This window comes from Neolamprologus multifasciatus, chromosome 3 (assembly GCF_963576455.1).
Source record: "Neolamprologus multifasciatus chromosome 3, fNeoMul1.2, whole genome shotgun sequence".
NCBI classification, from domain to species: domain Eukaryota; kingdom Metazoa; phylum Chordata; class Actinopteri; order Cichliformes; family Cichlidae; genus Neolamprologus; species Neolamprologus multifasciatus.
In genome coordinates, this window is record NC_140441.1 from 13,387,019 (window position 1) to 13,409,490 (window position 22,472).

General features: G+C 40.4%; 1 protein-coding gene across 5 annotated transcripts in view; it reads left to right on the top strand.

The window, feature by feature from the left end:
- The window catches only part of slc8a4b (solute carrier family 8 member 4b), a 136,370-nt gene that overhangs the window by 107,898 nt on the left and 6,000 nt on the right, over window positions 1-22,472 (top strand). For 3 of the 5 annotated variants that reach the window (XM_085137862.1, XM_085137878.1, XM_085137870.1), the window contains 5 exons: window positions 5,123-5,229; window positions 8,752-8,876; window positions 10,737-10,772; window positions 11,423-11,522; window positions 13,183-13,455. In XM_085137862.1, coding sequence (XP_084993988.1) covers window positions 5,123-5,229; window positions 8,752-8,876; window positions 10,737-10,772; window positions 11,423-11,522; window positions 13,183-13,455 — 641 coding nt within the window. The remainder of the gene's footprint in view (window positions 1-5,122; window positions 5,230-8,751; window positions 8,877-10,736; window positions 10,773-11,422; window positions 11,523-13,182; window positions 13,456-22,472) is intronic. The other 2 variants (XM_085137889.1, XM_085137900.1) reach the window with 1 other exon arrangement.

The window sequence follows — 22,472 nt, forward strand, 5'->3', positions numbered from 1 at the left end:
TGCAGGCCAGAAGGACAACTTTAAAGTCCTCCATCAGGACCTCTGCCCTGCCAGGTGTCAGGCACAGCCTCAAATAGTACGACTTTGAGTGATTCACAAGTTCAGCAAGAGGTTTAAAGAACCATCCCCTCTTCAGAAGGCCTGGTTCTTTTGTTACTGTGGTTTGTAGAAGTTTGTATCTCTGGCTTGTTAAAAAGCAGGACACAGGATGATGAATCCTTTCACTAAAGCTCTGCCTGTGATCACTTCTGCTTTAAAAGTCTCCAAACAGAAGGTGAGGGGATTTAAGGATCTGAAGTCCTGCTTTGAGGCGTGTCCCATGATCGTTGAAGACAAGCCTTTGGTCGCCACTGTCTCCACTGGTAGCCTGTCAGACTGTCGTCAAGGATTAGAGATGCACTTTCTGCTACTTTATAGAAATCATCAATAAATCTCATCCGTGATCTAGGGGAAAGACTTCTGGAAGACTTCAGTATTTCCACTCAGACGTTTCCTCCTAGACAGACTCTCATCATCATTTTGGCTCACATCATCACTAGGTGTCTGGGAGAGAGTGGACACTCCTGCAGGCTTAGCCTTAGTCAGTGTAGAGTGGACATGAGGCTGTGCAATGAGGAGAGGAGATGTGCATCTCCTCAGTGCGGCTGCAGCTCTGAGCCTCAGCTCCCACCTGTAATTCGTTACAGTAACGCTATGTTTTGTGAAAAGCAAAACAGACATGTCATTTAGACTTATGATCTTCTTTGTTTCCTGATTACCAAAACATGTGCTAATGTTTTATTTTATCTAAAAATAAAAATGACATCGCCTGATTGTCTGGGGTTAGAGTTATGCATCAAGTTCTGTTGTTTATCTATGAACGTAGACACGGTGCCTCATTCTTCAATTCAGCAAAGGGCATTTTGTGGTCATGGTTCTCTGTCCTGGTTGTCTTGTAACACTGAATGAACTCTGTGTGTATTTAGCTGTAACCCCTCATATCTCAGTAGACTCTAAGTATTACTCATATTCATCTTCCAGCCTTTTTCCTCTCTGTCACCTCCTTCTTCTTCATCCCATCCCTATCTCTCCTCTTTCACTTCCTCCTCCTCTCTGTTTGCCTGCTTTGCATTTCATTACTTCTCTATCCACTTACCTCCGTCTTCCCTCGCCCATGTCACTGTCAGTTTGTGTTTATTTATTGTTGCTGCTCTCGTTCTTCCTTCTATCAGGTCACATTGGAGTTTACTGCGATTGTGCCTTTTTAATTTACCTTTTTAATTGTCTTTTTGAGTGTGTTTGGAACATTGAGTTCTTGGTTTCAGATGGATGTTCACATTTTAGCAGCTGATGTTAAATTACTAATAACTAGCTGGGACCACATCCTTGCTAACGATGGGCGATGAGGCATGAGGAAGTGTGAACTGGTGCTGCGGTTTGGGGAAGGCCTCAAAGGGGACTGGCGACGGCTCCCGGGCCGGGCAGATCCCCATGTCCTAACGAGAAGTGGATGAACGGCTCGGGTGTGAAATTTATGTTTTTCAGGGTTTTTATCGTTAACTCGGTTTCCCTGGGTCTTCTCCTGTGTTGTAGTTGTGCGTCTTTTTTTTTTTTAAAAGAAATATTTACACGTTACCATGGCGAACAGAGAGCATTAAGAGGCAGAAAAGGTTGGGGACCGCTGTAGTAGAGTTCATACTACGATAATTACTTTCTAACTTTAGGATTTTCTTCCAGTTTTTGTAGTTTCTGACAAACGTGCTGCGTAACAAATGCTAAGCTACAAAAAAAAGAAAATCCCAGTTAAGAGGAAAAGGTTTAACAATGTCTGTGTAATCTTTTACATAACTCAGCATTACAATTTCATTTGTGAAATCATTTGAACAATATCAAATGTTCCAGCTAAAGACACAAATCCCCTTTGGGGATGCGTCAGGATGCTAAGACTGACATGTGGAGCTACCCGCTGTGGCGACACCTTGTGGCATGAAAGTAGCTACATAATAAAGCAAGAAAAACACATAAATGCAGTTTCTCTAATGGCCACTGATGGCTGGCTCCAAAAGCAAGTCAGTCCCCACAGATTCCCAAGTAAACTTGCCTAAATATACAGCGTTAAAAGCGCCACCATTTTTATTTACAGTCTGTGGATATAGCGAGCGTAATCTCAGTTCCCTGTAATCCTCCTAAATATAGGATTTTTTTTTTTTATCTCCTTTTGTTTCACATCTGATTAAACAACATTTTAATTTCTTCTCCAGCTCTGCCTGGGTGTTGGCCACTCACGCTGATGTGACGCTGGAAATACCAAATCCAGCAAGTTACATCCACTGTCGCCTTGACAGCTCGCCAACGATAAAAATGGACTTCCACGTCTCTTCCCCTCCGTCGCTTTCTCTTTCCCTCACTGCCCTTCCTCCACCCTCCATATACGTCTCCCCGTCCAATTCTCCCTCTCGCTTCCTCTTTCTGCTGAAGCAAAACCTATTCCCCGCATTATAGTCAACATGGCTCACAGCGAAACGTGCGATTACACAACCAGGTGGAAGTGAACGCTCTTTCTTCCTCTCCGCTTGGTAGACGCAGATGGATCGTGGTGATGAAGATGAAACGGGCCAGAAAGATACCAAACCTGATGAAATTTCCTTAGAAGCATCAAAGCTGCTGCACGACACGCACAGATAACAATTAAACAGAGAAATACTTTATAAACTATAGAAGTAGTTCTCCTTTTAAAGTGAGGATAAACGCTGCACGTAATGACTTTAGTGAAACTCCATTTAATCTCTCCATTTAAAGTAATTGGAAGTCTAATTTGCTGAAGCTTTGTCCTCTCTGATAAAATCTTCCTTTCTTGGCTTTGTCATATTTAACCAGTTTTATATTTTATGGTCTTAAAATAATAATCAGCTGTGACTTACATCTCTATGTGCCATTGCTGTAGCTTTAACTGCTCTCCCTGGCTTATGCTTTCACGTATGTGCTTGGAAGGGTGGGGATTCCCAGAACTGAGCCACACCGCCAAATATAATGCACTGCAGATGGACCAAACATCGTTGTCCTGATTGAACTAAGTTTGATTCAGCCAGACAGTTCTGTTTGAAATGTTTATTTACATCGAGCAGTTTAGTGTATAGGCTTTGACCTCATCTTCCACAGAATCTAAACGCACAGATGTGTTTGGTAGTGATGAGTAAATATCATCCCACCGTTCAGAATCAGCAGCAGTACCGTGGTGCAAAGCAAAGGCAGACATATTGTCTTTGTATGTAGGATTTGTATGTGGGATTGTTAGAATCTAGTTGAGGTTTGGACCTTGACTGAGCCATTGCAACACCTCAGTTGTTTTCTTTTTCAGGCCTTATGTTGTAGATTTGCTGCTGTGCTTGGGATCACTGCTGCATGACCCTGTTGCAGACAGATGGCCATACATTTGACTACTTTCATATGCAGAGGTGTTCATGGTTGACTCAATAGCTGCAAGCTGCCCAGGCCCTGCGACTGCAAAATAACCCCAAATCATCACCCTCTACCCCCGTGGTTGGCAGTCGATATGTGGTGCTTTTGATGATATGCTGAGTTTGCTTTTCTCCAGATGGCTCAGCGTGCTTTACAGGCAAACATCTCTACATTGTTCTTGTCTTTCCAAAGGATTGTTCCAGACATATTGTGGTTTTTGTTGATGCAACTTTGCCGTGTTCTTTTAGAAAGAAGAGGCTTTCTCCTTCAAAACAAGCTCTACTTGTTCAATCCTTTTCTGATTGTACTGTCAAGACCTTTAAGATTTAACATTTCATTAAATGTTAACTAAAGTCCGTACTCTCTGAGCTCCAACTCTTGGCTTTTTGTGGTTTCTATGTACATTACGTGGTCTAATCTTGGGGTGAATTTGCTGGGATGTTCAAACCTGAGAATGACACCTGGCTTTGCTGAACGCTCCAGCATTCAGCCACATCTGAGTCACGCGGGGTGAATCCAGTCCTCGGGATTTGAAATCCCAAGCATAAAAGCTTTCTCACGAGTAATCTAGCATTTACCAGACCAATCCTGACAGGAACCGGGGGTCGTTAGCTGTCTGAGGAGCCCGACACAGAGGCCTTGCGAATGCCATGACTTTCAATCATCATGACGCAAGATCCAACTGACCTAGTCTCCTCCTAAAAATCCTCAGTTGCTAAGAAGTAGCTCAGGTCTGGGTTTTTGTGCTCCACACAAAGAAACTTAGATATGAAGCTGGTTAAACATGTGAAAGCTATGCACTGAGTGGAAACTGAAGGAAATAACAAGCCAGTAAATATGAATACACACACTTTGTGAGTTTAAAAAAATGGCAGATGTTTAAAGTGGGGAAAAATTGATTCAATAGATTTGCCACATACAAAGAATGGTTTAATTATTGCTGGTTTACATTGAAACTCCACATGAAAAGCAATCACAGCTTTCAGTCTGTCCTGTTAAACTCCCGTCACATTTACAGCCCTGCACTGACACCTTAATGTCTGCAGTCTTAGACACAAATTATTCGTTTTTATGGTTTTCAAAGATTCTTTTCTTTATGAAGGCAATGAAATCATTATTTCAATATATCAATAGTCTGTCTTTTGCAACACAAGCAGTACTAAGAAGTGCTCCAATAGCTATTTTTGAAAATCTCCACACCTTTTTTCCGCTCCAATTTACACATCCCCTCAAAACTCTCTGCACTGCATTTTAGTTGCTCCCCCAGGCGCTCCTGATTGAAAATGTTTCCCCAGTAGTTGTGGTGTTCATAGCATCACTGTCAGTTGTCAAGCCTGGGAGGTAGCTAGCACCCTCACACCCTTCCCCCGAGTACTGCCAATCTGGGCTTCAGCCTTCAGTTTTGCTCAGACTCGTCATCCTTTTCTCTGAGAGAAATCACAAGGGGATCAAATCTAATTATTTTTCCTTTTTTGGGTGTGTTTATTATAACTGTTACTTCAAGTTAGGTAGTATAATGATTACTTATGTCAGTGTTTTTCAGTGTAGGGGCAGCAGAAATGACCTCGTGTCCGATTACAACCTGTCATAACATAAAACATAAACCAAACATAAAACCAAAAAAGGTAATTATCTGAACTGCACACACTGAGCCACGTCGTCTCTCTCTTCTTTTAACAAACAGGAAGATCATCGAGGTGAAAATCATTGATGATGAAGAGTATGAGAAGAACAAGACCTTTACCATCGAGCTGGGAGAGCCTGTTCTGTTGGAGATAGGACAGAAACATGGTGAGTCTTTCTGTGTGTGTGTGTGTGTGTGTGTGTGTGTGTGTGTGTGTGTGTGTGTGTGTGTGTGTGTGTGTTTGTTCAAAGAGAGTATCAAGAAGTCAGGAGTGAGAGCAGGAACAGGGAATGTGTGACAGACAGAATGACGTCTTTATTTATCAGCAAACAGGCCTGGTGCACATCTGTCGCTTGGAGACGAGGTGAGACCAGCATTGATTACCTGAAGCCTCCAGTCTAAACTCAGATCAACCGTGGAAACATTTCACTTTGAGCCACTGAGGAAGTGACTTGGGAAGGATTTCGACATCACTGGCCCTGAGCTGCGATTCGTTTTTGAAGTAATCGTGTCACAGGAGGGATAGGAGTAATAACTCATCCAAATCAGCATGTGATCTGCTTAATTATGTCACCATAAGGAGGTTTAGTGTATGCAGTATAAACAAAAGCCAGAAAGCTTCCTTTCGTTGTCTGGAATTGCTGTAGTATCGCAGCGTCGTCACAGATGGAACACAATTTGCAGTTTAATCATGGCAAATGAACCATCTCGATCAGCTTCTTTCCTCTCGTACTGTCATCTGCTAATTCAAAACCCGCGCAGATCTTTGAAATCCAAGAATCTTAAACATTTAAGCCCCCGCCCTTCTTTTTTTTAAGAATGTGAGAAGCTTTAGATGAAAATTTAAAAGGCTTCTTTAACAGAGAGACAGCTGATCTCCCCGAGGTGACTCAAGGTTGGAGAGAACCAATGCTCAAAGTCAATACGTCATTTATTTATATATATATATTAGGGGTGCAACGATACACAAAATTCATGGTTCGGTTCGATACTTTGGTGTCACGGTTCGATATTTTTTCGATACAAACAAATGTTCATGCCTTTTTAATTTGTCATTTATTAAAATTATAAATATATATTTTAACTCAAAAGTACAGTTTTTAAATTTAATGTTGCTGAAACAACAAAGTCATAAAAAAATTTATCTATCTGATCGAGAAATCACTCATTTTTTGAAAAGAGAGTTTATTACAGAGAAATGTCTCTTTCCAAAATAAAAGCTATACTATACGCTTCTTCTGGGCTATACTCTCAGCAGCATATTAAACATATCAGGTCCCCATAAGGAGAATCATGTGCTAACGGCTGTCTAAATGACTCGGGTAAAGTTTGTAGCATGCGTGCTTGTTGTTTTTGTCTGCTTCCACTTGTCTTTGCACTAGGATGCTGTCGGAGTAAATGTGCAGTCATATTCGTTGTGTTCCCACTAGTGCTGTCAGCGTTAATCTCGTTGAAATGAGGTTAACGCCACAACACGGCAAATCTCCGTTAACGAGCTACCGTGGATCGCCCCGTGCGTGGGGCTAAACTGCGCTAACGCACTAGTTCCCACCAATGTAATTGAGCATTGCGTGGCACATCCAACATACTGTTTTACTTTAGTCCATGACGCACTTACCTTCAGGGTCATACGTCACATGAAAACCAAAATGGTTCCAAACGCCAGATCTGAATGAGGGTGGGGGAGGTTCAATTTGCCATGTTGCAAGGAGAGCTTAACTTCTGTCTGCTAGCTTGCGCTGCGCTCAGTGAATCTGCGTTCGACTACTCCGCCTAGGCTGCACTGTCGAGCGCAGATCCACTGAGCGCTCAACACAGACAGCATCGTCAGAAGGAAAGTTGATAAAATAAATTTAAAAATTTTGTATTGTTCATACATATGCGTACTGAACCGAAAGCACTGTATCGAACGGTTCAATATCGATACGAGTATCGTTGCACCCCTAATATGTATATATGTATATATATATATTCCACATTTAGCGCTAAACATTACCAGCATTGTGTTAGCAGCTTCAAAGAGCAGCTAATGTGTCCCAATCAGCAAGTTCATGTATTTTTCAAACATAAATTCTTCGCCGCGTTCATTTGTGTCTTTAAAGACGTGCCAGCCAATTAGCCGCACCAGAAACCTCCTGCTTTATCACTCTTTAAACACACACAGAGGCTCTTCTCAAAGAGCCTATAGTGTAGATGTCACACAAGAAGAGCCCATAGCCTGCGGCATGCTGTGGCATGTTTCATTACACAGAAATGTGATGGGTTTTATAATGCTGTCACAGAGCGAGCAGACTGGCAACCACATAATGCTGTCACATACAGTACACGGCTTTTCAATTACAGCGAGCTAGACACTGATAACGGCAAAAATTAATAACTTGCTGTCTGTTTTTAAAACGTGAGCGAACAAGGAGACATTTGGGAGAGATGCTGCAGCATACACGGAAGCGCGCAATAAAAAGGTGGGAGAAAACGTAAAGTTTTTGCGAATAAAGCTCGCGTTTCCCATGTTTAAAGATTTAGCATATACATAAATATTCTTTCACAACCCATAGCATTCGTTTTCTCAGTAATAGTTCACACTGCTGTGGTCTCTGCTGAGAATAATGAAAAAAAGAGAGTCTTAAGAGGATGTCTGAAATCTATCAAATTAAAAGATTAAGCAAACGACTATATGGAGAAACCTCAGGGCAAGATTTGATGATTAAACGGAGTTATTTGAGTAACGTGACTGCCCAAAACTAGAGTCATTGTGCTGAGCTGAAATTTAAAAATGGACCTATTATGTTCATTTCCAGCTCCATATTTTTTTTTGTGCACTCCACTAGAGTGACATTGGATGATTCACTGTTATATATATCATTCTTTTGTAGCTCATACATTGGTCTTTGTTGCTAAAACAGCTTTTATTTAATTCCTCTGTCTTTAAGTCTTCTGATTGGCTATCCCTCCCAAACAGAAGGTATGGACCAATAAAGGTGGAAAGTATTGATAGATGATAGAAGATTTCCATCACTGCATAAATAAAACAAATTATCATGTTACATGTTATGTTCTGTTGTATGATATGTAACTAGTATTTGATATTTTCTCTACCATTTTAGACACAATTTTCATCTTAAATCCTTAAAAATATCTCACTGTTAAACAGAAAAACTCAGAATAACACAAGGAAACATTTCAGACCTTATTTTTAATATCTTTTCATTTTCACTGTGAATTGGGTAAAGTTATGTATAGGTACGAATGTCAAACTTTAAATGAGGCAGAGCTTGTTAATGGAGTGTGCAGGGATGCAGCATTTGAAATGCACACGTTATTCGGCACATATAAATTGCCTTGGTAAAGGGAGTGGTATGTTTCTCAGTGGTTTCTATTGACTTTTTTTTAAGTAGGATCTTAGATAATAAATCCTATATGTGAACTAGCTTTGGCCTTTAAAAATGTCAGTGTGCAAGTAAATGGAGCAGTAATAAAGACCTTTCAAAATGAAAACACGTAAACAGTATCCTGGCAGGGCACATCCACTGAAACTGAAAGGTTTGCTCTTATTTTGAAAGTGCAGTCACTGCTAACCAACGAGCACCAACCCGTTCTTGTCATGTGCTTCTCTGCTGCCAGGCTGGGCAGGTAGCTGTTTCTGTTATTACTTTAAAGTCTCATCACTACTTATCTCTATTGTCACCTAGGTGACTCGAATGAAAACAAGCCTTTGGTGGGGGCGGAGGAGGAAGAGGTGGCGAAGATGGGCTGTCCCAGTTTGGGCGAACACACACAGCTAGAAGTGGTCATAGAGGAGTCCTACGAGTTCAAGGTAAGTGTGTGTCTGTGCGTGCCGATACTGCACTAACAATGCCTTTACCAGAGCAGGTGTATGTGAGTGATTCTTCTATCAGATGCATTTTAAGTCCTGCTGGGTCGCTAAAACTAAATGTCCAGTGTCATTCTTTCATTTTGCAGTGGATGCATGTAGAGCAACGCCTTCTCTGGTAGGATGCTGCTGATTTTTAAAAAGAATCTGCAAAAAATAAGTAAATAATTTATTAACACGATGTTTTCAGAAACTCAAAGAAGTTAAGTCGCTTTCTTTTCAAGCTCCTTCCATCATCTGGATGACTGAGAACCTACACAGACGATATGCTTTCATCATATTTCAGTACAAAACAGGCATTAAACAAGCCTGGCTTTGTTCTTTCATAAATATTTTAACACTAGGAGGCGGGCCTTCCTAGATCTGATCCATTTCTAACTCTGACGAACACCATCGTCACGAGTGTGCAGCCGGGGAAACACAATAACGACACAACAACAGGGCTCTCTGTGGCTTCACGTGGACCCCTAACTGATGCTTGTCTCTTCGTCTTGTGTCATCATATCGTTACTTATTTTTTCTGTTAATTGTCATATTCATTTGTCCTCTCATTCGTCATTTTCATCTCTGTTTGGTCTCGAAATGTCACCACTCGTGTGTCTGCGTCAGGGTTTTAATAGTTTTGCAATTTTCATTAGTTTTTATTTTTATTTAGTTTTGACTTCAGATTTTCAATTTTATATCAGTTTTAATTAGTTTTTACCAATTGTTTGCTAGTTTAGTTTAGTTTTTATTTTTTTGAAAATCCTTAGTTTCAGTTTAGTTTTGATTAGTTTCAGTTATAGTTTTAGTTGTGTTTGCAATAATTAAGTGTAACAAAATCCCAGTTTCATCATATCAGTCATTCTGCTCATCCTTGGGTATGTTGCTATTCCAGCTACCATACTGCACCCTGGACAGGTCGCCTGTCTGTCGCAGGGCTAACATGCAGAGACAGACAACTCACATTCCCACCTATGGGTTCTTTAAATAAATAAATAAAGGCAGATGAACAACCATTGATACCAGGCAACTATAAAATGTATATCTTGGCCCCAATGAGACTATTAACTCTCGTAGCACCGGGTGTTCGTAATTTTGGTTCAAGTGAATTGATAAACTTTTTGAAGGTAATTGACTCACACAGTTGTGTAGATATCCCCGTCCTGTTGTCTCGGGATGCATCACGCTGCCTTGCCTGGGGTTAGCTTCTGTTTTCTGGGGATGAGGGTTGAGTGTGCTCCCTTACCTTCTCAAGGTAAGCTAGGTTAGCCTTCTTGTGTGAGCTTTTCAAGTGCACTTTAAGGTTTGTGGGATTTTTTTCCCTTTAGAAATGTCCCTCATAATTTGTCTCTTTCCACTACAAGACACTTGCTTTATCCAAAACACAGTCATATTCAAAGTAATCCCAAATTGGACTCTGGCGCTTTCTCCCGACCTTTCCTGACATGATTCTGCGCGTGGACGGAGCAGCAACACAGACGACTCGACTAACGTGCTGCCACCTGCTGGCATAATGAGACACAGCAAGAAAAAAGTCTGGAAACTAAACTTCATTTTCACCCTTGACTATTGTATGACACGCACACATCAATGAAAACTAAACACATTTTTGCTATAAATTCAGTTAATTTTAGTTAGTTTTCCTTTTTTTGTTTTTATTTTTATTTCCGTTAACGAAAATGTTTTTTCACTTCTAGTTTTCGTTATTTCGTTAGTTTTCATTAACGATAATAACCTTGGTCTGCGTACAGATTTCATCACCTCACGTGTCCATTTTTTGTCATTTTGTGTGCGTGTGTGTTTGTGTGTGTCTGTGTGCAGAGAGCAGTAAATACACTTCTTAGGCATGCTGAAAAGGTAATCCATCATTTTCATGCATGCAAAGTTTGTTCTCTAATCATCTACTGTACAATACTGAAATGTACTAATGGTGCCTGAATTAATCACATCCCAATCTATAAATCATTAAGCGTTGCCACACATCGAGATTAATTAGTAATTTATCTTACCGGGACTGCTAAAATATGGCAGATTTACCGTTTTATGATGCTTTTAACATAGTAGATGGTAAAAAATTCAGAATTCCCTCCAAGCCCTGTCAGTAAAGTTACAGTAATGACTGCTAGTGCTGTGCTCCTTAGCTGCTGTCAGCTCTTTTACAACATCTTTTATCATCTTTCTTCTCTTGCCTGTTTTAGACTAAAACACTGAAGCAGTATGCCTGAAGGTTTTTTCTTCCTGAATTTTACAGCGAGCATAAGTAAAATGTGGCACGGCTGATTTCACAGCTTCATATTAATTAGCACACCTTATACCTGGAGTACCGGGTCCTGAAAATTTAAATGAATGTATGGTTTGGGTTTTAACCGAAAGCCTGAAGTCAGCAGTTTCCTCTTTCTGTATAGCTGCGAATGAATTAACAGCTTGAGGGTTGTGTTTTTCCTGTTCTGCCTGATTTGTATGCAATGGCATGGTTGATGTTTGTGTGTGTGTGCGTGTGTGTGTAGAGTACAGTAGATAAGCTGATCAAGAAGACAAACTTGGCCTTGGTGGTGGGAAGCAGCAGCTGGAGGGAACAGTTTGTCAATGCTGTTACAGTCAGTGCAGGTAACACACACACACACACACACACACACACACACACACACACACACACACACAAAGGGCTTCATTTTGATTTATGAACAGTGGTTCTGGCTGACTTTTTTTTTTACTTTATTTTTAAAGATAAAAAGAACTTTTCTTAAAACGTGACATCAGCATTTAATTTGGACCCTTATAGTGTATTTTGATAAGGAGAGATCATCAGAAGGAATTGAAAGTGATTTATTGATGTACAGAATTCAGTTTGAGATATTTGGCAGTTAGACCCTGATGGCCCGGCGCAGCAGAACGGGATCTCAGTGGTGATAGGGATTAGAGCAGGACTCCCCACAGTCCAGACACTGGTGGTGGAGATGAAGATGGAGGCTTGAATGGAGCCTGAGTTGCACGAAGGCAACTGCAAGGAAGAATGACAGATGTGCAGTACGCAGAGTGAAAGCTGATTGGCCAGAAGAAGGCCAGCAGAAAGCTGATTGGACTAGACATGTGATGTCACAATCAGCTTGACAGCGTGGGAAAGTGGAAGTGATGTAAAGCTTAGATTATCCATCAACACCTGGGAAGCAGACAGATGAGTGACTACAGATCTTCCCTATTGAACTTACACATAAGCTTTGTTTATTACATTCATAGTCTGATTCAGTTTTAGTTATGTAAAGTAGTTTGACATTGTTGGAAATGCAGTACATGGAAAAATAATATTTCTACCTGCATGTTACACATGCACATATGGAGTTTCAGTTATGACTGCTTCCACTCTTTGGAGTGTGTCTGTAGGAATTTCTGCCCATTCATCCGAATTGGGGGATAATTCGGGGCAGAAACTGATGTTGGATGAGAGGGGACTCTGCACGTATTGAATCAGTAGAGCAGGTTTTATATACTATTCAATCATATCCCTTAGAATTCACTTTGGAATATCTTGGACAGAAGAAATGTATCAAAATTACTTGTTAGTTGCTATGGTGACATTTGATTACAGTACCACACTCAATTCTTTTTTCTTTTGCAAATATTTGTAAAGGCAGACCGCAAGGCTGCATGCTTGACTGGTGGCAATGGGATTGAATGAAACAGCTCTCATCTATGGGCATAGTATGAGCTACTAGCAAGCTAGATTAGCATAACATAGCACAGTTATTGGTACATTATAGAATTTAATTAATACAGCATTTTGTGTTGCTTAAAACAACCCCTCACTCTTAATTTAAATATATTTCTATAATCTCTAAAGCTTATCAGTTAATATGACGTGCGTTATTAGCTTCTAATTAAAATGTTAGGTTGGGGAGGTATTTCAGGCAGTTAGCCATTTTGCTTATATTGGGTAGTTTTTGTAAATTACAGCTACATACCAGCTGCTTTTCATCAAGACATGACTAAAACATTTAAAACAATGTCAAATACAAATTGAGTGAGATTTAAAGTGCTGCTAAATGGGTGCTTTAAGCAAAGCTAAGTAGGTCCGCTGTTTTTTAGTCTTTATGCTAATGTAAGCTAATCAAGAGACTTAGGAGATAAATGTGACAAGAAAAGATATCAAACTTCTGTCTCTTACTAGAGTTAAAGCTGAAGTTTATCTGTCTTGTTTCTTTTTGTCTCATCCCTTTTTATTAATCGTCTTGTTACTTTTACTCTGTTTCAATCTCCCACCTACCCAAAGGAGATGATGACGAGGAGGAGAGCGGCGAGGAGCGGCTGCCCTCCTGCTTCGACTACATCATGCACTTCCTCACTGTCTTCTGGAAGGTTCTGTTTGCCTTCGTCCCTCCCACAGAGTACTGGAACGGCTGGGCCTGCTTCATCGTCTCCATATCGCTTATCGGCGTCCTCACCGCAGTCACGGGCGATCTGGCATCTCACTTCGGCTGCACGATAGGACTGAAGGACTCGGTGACGGCTGTGGTGTTTGTAGCGCTGGGAACATCAGTGCCAGGTGAGGATGAGTGGGGAAGAGCCTTATTATTTGACTTTAAATCCCAGTCTAAGCACCAAAACATTCACCACCACACGCTCATAAATGGCCAGCTCATCAAACACATCAGGAAACGTGTCTGGGATCTTTATTTCTTTTATATTGTTTTCACCTTTCAAACAACTTGGTTAGATTGGGTTAAAATACAAACTTTCAACAATGGTTACAGTGTCTTATCCATGCTGATGATTGGTCAGCATGGATAAATGCCACCCGTTTCCTGAGAACATGCTTTTAGCTGGATTGAAAAACCCTGAATTAACCTATCCGTTCGTTAAGTCTGACGTCACTAGCCGTGTCTGGGCCTAAACTCCGCTGCAGGTCCATATATCAAACGATCACTATGGCATTACTGAGAGTTGAAAAACTGTCTAAAGTCTTTCATCTTTAATAAAATGATCAGCGTTCTGCTCTACCAGGTGTAACAATTGAGTTTAACATCCAGGCATCCATGAAAACGGAATTTATGACATTTAACGGAGTTAGAAGTTAGCAGGAAGTTAGCTCGCTAGCTTCTATCTAAATACAATATAGCATGTCCTGACTGCGGGGTTTTGGAAACAAATTAAAACGTACAGCTCTGTTATCACTTCCAACATAAATGAAGAGAGAAAACTAAACAGCAGTGACGTTTGTAGGGTTACTGAAGTTTGGCTAGCTGGTATATAATGATGTGCTACATGACCGCTAGCGACACAGCTATGTTAGCATAATATAAACAAGCTAACTTTTTTTCCACTCGATAAAAGTTAACGTGAGTGTTCTCGGTGGTCAGGAACAAATGTAATCGCATGGCAGGATGCTGTAAAAGGACCAAACTTCAGCCAGGAGAACAACTGAGATAATCCATCCACAATACGAGGTTAGTCATTCATATACTGCTGCATGGGCTGGGCTGTAGTTACATCCTAAGGTTTTAAAAACTGAGCTTAAATAAATGATTAGCGGTAATAAAAGCCGAGGGAGGTCGACAGTGATCACTGACTGTTTTAGGAGCTTTTTGAGATTAGATAGAAGAAAATACAAAACATTAAACATGTTAACAACACAAAAGCCATATTAAACGCAGACTACTTTAGGCCCGGAAGTAGGATTCGTCACGTCATCACTTAACGACCGGATTAAGTTCATAACCACCACCTTTGTGTGACCTCTTAGTCTGATTACCAATGTGAGGGTTAGTTTAGCTAGATAATGAAAAATTAGTTAGGGATATGGTTATATTTAGATGTGGTATTGTGGGTTATTATGAGTAATGCATATGTATGAGTGCGGCTGTTGAAAACAAGCAGGAAGAAGATTTCCCCAACTTGCAGCTTGATCTGAATACAGGTATGAGGAGAGGTTTAGCAGGACTCAAACAGAAACAGATGGCTCGGTGTTACGCCACAGTGGTGCAGAGTGATTATTTTCGACGTTTGCCATGTTACAAATTGCTCCCCTCCCATTACACCACACTCGAGCTTTCCGTTTCACCAGACATGAAATGAGCTGCGTCTTCCCTCCAAAGTTCAGACGTAAATAAACAAACACAAGCCTCTCTCCTGCACCTGATTTCAATAGCAGCCGCTTTGACTTCCAGGATCAAAATCAAAAATGTAATTGTAAAACTCCGGCTCCATCACAGCCTTCAGCCTCGGATTTTTTTCTTGCCCAGAGTTGGCAGATCGTCCCCAGACTTTCATTCAATTCCCTGCCTCATTCCTAACGACAGCAGGTTTATTGTTGCCCCTTCGTATGATTTATAGAAACGGCTCCTGTGCTGCTCTTCCAGGCTTGGCTTGTGATGAGGTCTCTGGAAAGTAGTGTTAAAATCAATTCCTTCTACAACCATGTTATGGTGTGTGAAGGGGAATTTTTGATCCCTAAATCAGTGCGTTTCCTTTTGCAAGGTTCTAATATTTTTGTCTTGTTGTGAATCTCCGATCACTTTCACTCCCAGCCAAATCTCTATCTGTTCCTTCTTTAGTCTCTCATGCCCCATTCTGGTCAGTTTGTTACTCTGACTTGGTGTTACCTTACTCCGCTCTTTCTTTCCCCCTCTTAGTGTTTTTACTATTGGATCATCCATCATTCTGACCTGTGTATGCTGTAGAAACCAGGCGCGTATGTGGGTGAAAACGTGTGCTTTTCCTGTCGAGGAGCTGCAAGTTAGCATGCAGCATCTCCAGCGGGCCATTATGACTTTCACAGGGAATCTTTGCTGCCTTCTGCGTGTGTGAGCTCCTTAAAACTTGTTAGCAACACTCATCTGCTCTCTCGTTTCCCTTTCTCTGACATGCGCCCTTCCCTCCTCCTCCTCTTCTCTCTGTCCTCCTCGAGATTCATAAAAGCATTTCTGTGTTATTTGATTGGAGACACACTCCAGGATTATCGGCCCAGTTTACACAGAATTTGCAGATTCAGGCAATTAGAGAGCAAACGCTGATGGTTTGAAAGCTGCACGCTGCAAAATGTTTCTGCCCGTTTAAGAGGTTTGTACAGCTCATTTGTAGCCATCTGAGGTATTTAAACGGTAAGTGGTGTTTGATATGTGCGTCCGTGGTGAACAAATGCTGACGCTGGTTTGCAGTCTTCATCTCGTACACTGCTTCATACCTGAAGTTTATCTCTGTGTGAACTGATTTTTGACTTTTTGGATAATATTGATTTAGTTGTTGCTCTTCTTTTGGTCTAAATACATGAATTTCACTGTGGAAAGTCCTTTTGGAATTTTGTGGGAAGTTGCTGCAACAGAGGATTTAAATTGTTTTAGTATAACAATAAAAATCTGCACAGCCTCATTCATCAAATGAGAACTTTTAGATATTTTTGTGACCGCAGGAATAGTGTGGACGAAAGGAGTTTATACGAGCCAAATGAAGATGTTCAGGAGATGACACTCCAGTAGGTCTGCGTACATTCACCACAGCATTAATCAGGCTGTTCTCATCATTGTTAGCCGTGTGGCTGGCTAGGCAGGACCAGATCACAGGACTCAGAAACGGGGGATTTAAATCTAAGAGGCAGCTTTATTTGCTGTGATGAAGACGTAAGATGTGGTACAAAAAAAAAAAAAAAAAAAAACACTAAAAGAAACAAGACTAGAACTAAGACTCTTGCAACCAGGACACAATAAAGGACCATGAACTACACACAAGAAACACACTGCAAACATGGAGACCACGACGACCGGAGTGTGACTGAAGACTTAAATACACATGCAGGATAACGAGGGGATGGGAAACAGGAGAGAAACACAGCAGGAACAAATCAGACGTAACGAGAGACGGGAAGGAAAACTAAACAATGCATGCAGGACAAGAGACTATCATTACAAGACGGGAAACTCTGAGGACAAAACAATAAGGGAAACTAAACCAGAACCACAAAGGATAAACACAAGAATCAGAAACTCATAAACGTAAGAAAACTAAACTAGGAAATATGAGAACTTGAGGAATACCACAATAATGACTTATCAAGATTCAAAAAAGTCCACAAACACAAAACACTGGGTCAGAGACCCACAACCATGACAGTTCTGTTTGCTATTTTTAAACGTATGAAATTAGGGCTGTGCAATATGACCAAAATCTCATATCCCGATATAAGACATTTATTGTCCCGACAAAGATATAAATCACAAAAATTTTACATTTTCTGTAAATTCTGTGCATCTCGGGTAACTCGACTTGTGTGAAGTGTTTCCAGCTGGGCGTCGTGTACCTGGAGTCGAGTGTTTTCACCGATTCACAACACTATACATTTTTAGACATAAGTTGTAACGGACGCCATTTTCTTTGTGAGCATTTATTACACGGCGTGCTGCGGGGAAAAGCCTGTTTTAACGTTTGAGTCTAAGATAAACTCTCTCCATGCTCTTTTACGTGACTCTTGCGTAGGTGGTTGAAGAGGTTTGCTGTGTTCGAGTCTGATGTGGGGACCAGTTTCCTGCATAATTTGCATAGTACAGTTTTCTGGTCCGTGTCAGACTTTTTGTAACAAAACCACGTCCATGCTACCGAAGTAGCCCCTCGTTTAGAAATAAGGTCCTCGATTTGTTTTGACTGGTCTTTCTGTTTGTCATCATTTCAGTTTTTTTTTTTTTAAATGTTTATTTATAAGATTTTAAGTTCAAAGTTACATAACGTCACACCAGACAAAGGACATAAGATTCAAAAACAATAACATTTAAGCACAGAAAATAAAAAAAAAATAAAAATAAAAAACAGAAACCAAACACAACAAAAAAAGACCCCAAACAGGAAAACAGGAAAGAAAAGGAAAAAAACAAAAAACAAAATAAATAAATAAATAAAATACACCAGTTAGCCAGTACAAATCAAAAGTTCAAAAGAGACACCAGTGTCCAAAAAAGATGATCTTCTGTGTGAGGTTAGACAGGGCAACAGAGAGTTCACCAAGACCAGAAGATGTGGGAAACATGTCCAGGAAGGAATCAGGGTCCGGCAGAGGTGCAGTTTCACACAAACACAAAGTGCAGTCAAATAGGTTAAAGTTTATGTTAAATTCCCATTAAGATGATTGAGAAAAGGGCCCCAGATTTCGACAAACTTAAAACAACAAGACAACCTCTTCAATATACAAACAAGCAATCATCTCACGTAGCCAAACCCTGAACAATGGAGGAGATGGTGATTTCCAGGCTCTAAGAATAAGTCTTTTAGCTACAATCATGCCAAACATTAAGGCTTTCTGAAGAGGACGTCTGAGTGCCAATGAGGTTAGGGAGCAGCCTAGCAAGACCAGAAAAGGTGACCAAGGGTTCCATCCATTGCTTTGCATCTGTCACACAAAGACGAAATAGACGGAAAAATGCTGCATAGCTTTGTTTTAGAAAAATGCAAACGATGAAGGACCTTGAACTGTATAAGTTGTAGTCTGGCATTAACAGAGCATTCTTTAATCTTCTTCAACCCATTGGCCCACAAAGCATCCAATATGTCTACTTCCAAGTCCTTAACCCAAGCATCCTTGATGTGGTTATCATTTCAGTTTATATTGAAAAATCTCAACAGGATCTTCAGCTTTATTGTGAAAGGTTTATGTGGAAAATAAACAAGTGGAACCACACGCTGGGTTTACCGTCATTGTTGCTAACAACAATGAAAACAGTCGCTTATCCATCTGTGGTGTGGTTATTTTAAATATAAGAGAAAGCGAGAGCTTTAAGAAATTAATAAACTACAGTCACCATCAAAACAATGAAGAAATATTGCCGTAAACAGTTTATTTTGCGACACCACGAAACAAACGATAGCGTAAAATGAAACGATAGACATTTTCATATCGTCATCCGATATATATCTTATATCGGACACCCCTATATGAAATAGCAAATAAATGTTCATTGAGCACCTATTGGGATTCAAGTTGCAGGGAATACCGGCTTCCGCCGGTATTCCCTGCCAACCCAGTTGTAGTCTCATCCAGTTTCTCCTCACATATCCTGCACCACGGAGCACACTTAGTGTACACCTACAGCATTTCACAGCATTTATTACATTGATTTTGGTTGTTCTGATGCCAAAACACAACTGTAAAAAATTGCAGCAGGACTAATAAATCTTCTCTGAAACTAATGCAAGTGATGTTTAATTCTGCCCAGTGTGCATAAAAAAACGATATATAGCAAGTGAATCCATTTCTGACAAAACTGTGTATCGGGGAGCAACACAAACCTCCTGAGGCTTTTTTAAATGCACATAAATTTTGATAATGTAACTCTAAAGGCTCTCGCCTCAAACAGTGACCCAATGTGAACACAGAAATTATCATTCCACAGGGATGGAAATTTCTCTCTAAAGATATAACCTGGACACAGGGCAGCCACTGAGCATCCAGCATTAAACCACTGATTCAGCTCCATGGAGCATGATTACAAAAATATGGACTAAGAGACTTTAACTGCGGCTGACCTTATGCAGTATACACTCACCGTCCACTTTGTAAGTTGCTTTGATTCAACAGCTCGTGGTTGCATGTATCTAATCAGCGAATCACATCACAGCTGCATTTGGGAATGCAAACATAGTCAAGAAGACCTGCCGAAATTCAAACTGACCATCAGAATGGGGAAGAAAGGTGATTTAAGTGTATTTGATGGTCGTTGGTGCCAGATGTACCCTGAGAGGCCAAACGGACTGCAACTTAAGAAAAGACCAGCAATAAGAAAAACGCTGTGAAAACACACAAAACACAACGGAAATCGGAAAAACAAAAACAGAATTAGGAAAAGACAGATTTCCAAAAGCACAAGGGAAGTGTTTCTGGGGAGATAATAACCCGACGGACCAGTTGCAGGAACCCAAAACATGGTAGATGTGTTTTAATCTCATGATTCATATAATACTGATGACAGATTTTTAGGCTAATAGTCAGGCTAACACACTTACCTCTCATCTTTTCTTTCCTCACAAAACCGATAGATCCTCCACTTCTTTTAAGTGTCTCCCAGCACAATTCTTATTGCATATTTTGGTTCCTGCAACTGGTCCGTCAGGTTATTGCCTCCCCAGAAACACTTCCCTTGTGCTTTTGGAAATCTATTTTTTCCTATTACTGTTTTTGTTTTTCCTATTTCCGTTTTCATTTTTTCCCCATTTCCGTTGTGTTTTGTGTGCTATTGCAGCGTTTTTCTTATTGCTGGTATTTTCTTAAGTTGCAGTCCATTTGGCCTCTCAGGGCCACCTTACAGATGGGCTGAATTTGGGTGCTTTAGAAACAGCAGATTTTCAACACAACCACCTCTTTAAGGTTTACAGAGAATGATCCAAAAAAGCAAAATACCCAATGAGTGTCAATTCTTTGTCTTGTTGATGCCAGAGGTCAGAGAATGGCTTTCATAGGACTTCATAGGAATTAAACAGTAAGACAAATAATTACATAATACAATTAAGGTCTGCAGAAGAGCATCTCTGAATGTACAGTGCATCAAACCTTGAAGCAGATTGGCTACAGCAGCAAAAGACCTCACCAGGTGCTGCTCCTGTTAGAGCATGATCTCGTGGACAATAGATCACAGGTAGGGCTGGGCGATATGACCCAAAATTCATATCTCGATATATTTTACCTGGACGGCGATATAAGATATATATCTCGATTTTTTTTTTTTTAAGCCATAAAGTAAGAACAAAAAGAGAGTTCTTAGTCAAAGCTGTGTCCCAGATGTCACACAGGCACTTTTATTAACATAGAGCATAGATGTACATAAAATTTACTCAAAAATAAATTATGAGCATTTATTAAATAATAATGCTCCATAAATAAAAGAAAACAATGTTGTTTTTGTGCATAACAAAAAGCTCACAATTGTGCAGTCAAAATGTAAACTAAAAGATGCAGAGCATAGTAACAAAGACAGATTTCACAGCTGCTCTGTTCCCAACTTCTACTGTGTGACTGACAGCATTGAGTTTGAAATCCTCTTCATAACCACGTCTCTTAACAGGTGCCATTTATGGTCCTTATACACAGTAGGGTAATATTACGTTGAAGCACAGTACGTATCACTCCGCGAGGCTCCTCGGTAGCCGTAATGCTCCGACAATCCATCAACCGGTGCAGCACCGTAGCTTACCAAAGTCGTACTAAAACATTTTTTGACAGATTGCTGAGCGCTGTGTACCACATAAAATCGCTTCGCGGCCATCAAGCACAACCAGAATTCATACATAAGGCGCGCTGTCAACTTTTGAGAAAATGAAAGGATTTTAGGCTGTGCAGCGCCTCTGGGCTGCATGGCGTTAGCGTGGTTAGCTCGTTAGCGTGGTTAGCTAGCTAACACGTTGACGGCGTCCAGCCCCACGCACGGGGCGATGCGCAGTAACTCGTTAACGGAGATTTGCCGTGTCCATCTTGTCGCTTCCTGTAGGTGAAGCGATGGGGGAGGAGGGGGAGTTGTGTTCAGTGAAGGAGGGGCGAGGCCGAGTAAAGACAAAAGTGGACGAAAGAGAGGCAAACTTGCGGCTCCACAAGTATAGTTATAACGTAACATAGACTATATCGATATAAAGGATATTGTCACATCTTATATCTCGTATAAAAATATATCGATATTTTTTAAAAACTCGATATATCGCCCAGCTCTAATCACAGGCATTTAAAACTAAACAATATTGTTTGTTTGCATCAATGGTTTCGTTGTAGCAAGGTGTACCTAAAAAAGTGGCAAGTGAGTGCATATATTTGTAAGCTTGGCTCTGTTCTGGGACATCTCTTTACCCTTTCAATTACACATACAGTGTTACACATCCGTGATAATATTTATGCTGTTGCTCAAGTCAAATGCAAAAGGAATGGAGGAGCTGATCTTTGTGGTTGCAAAGGGGCTTGCAGACACATAGAAACTGTGGGTGTATAAGATGTCCTCAAGTGTCAGGTGATCTACCAAGAGTGAAGAACTGAGTTTGACTTTAACTGACATGTAGGATATTCCCGGAAATGTCAGGATTTCACTCATCAGTGACTTCCTGTGTCTGCAACAAACCTTTTTTATAAAATCTTATGTATGACTCCCCATCATCTTCGTGATAGCTGACTGGATAAGCACCAGTGTAACCACCATTACAGTTCAATTCTGCCAATTGAAATATCTACTGATTGAATTTGACAGCATTGCATATTCAAATTATGCAGGTTATAAAATCTTCTGCTGTATTTGGCTGTCACCCAAGCATTTGTTCGTCCTTTGTCTGTCTTTGAGTATTATGTCCTCAGTTATCCATACAGTTGCTTTTCTTCTTCCTAGGTGTTGTAACTTTTTTTTTCTTAGACTGATAATCAGTGTCTGCCTGTAAAAAAAAAAAAAAAAAAAAAAAAAAAAAACAACCACTTCACAGTTTTGTCATGTCTTTATGCTTCTCTTTCCATTCTTGAATGACACGATGTTCACTTGTATGTTTTTAAGTGGAAAACAGTTGTTACCTTTAGCTTTTTGCAGCAGCCTGTGAGCAAGTCTTTCACAAAAATACATC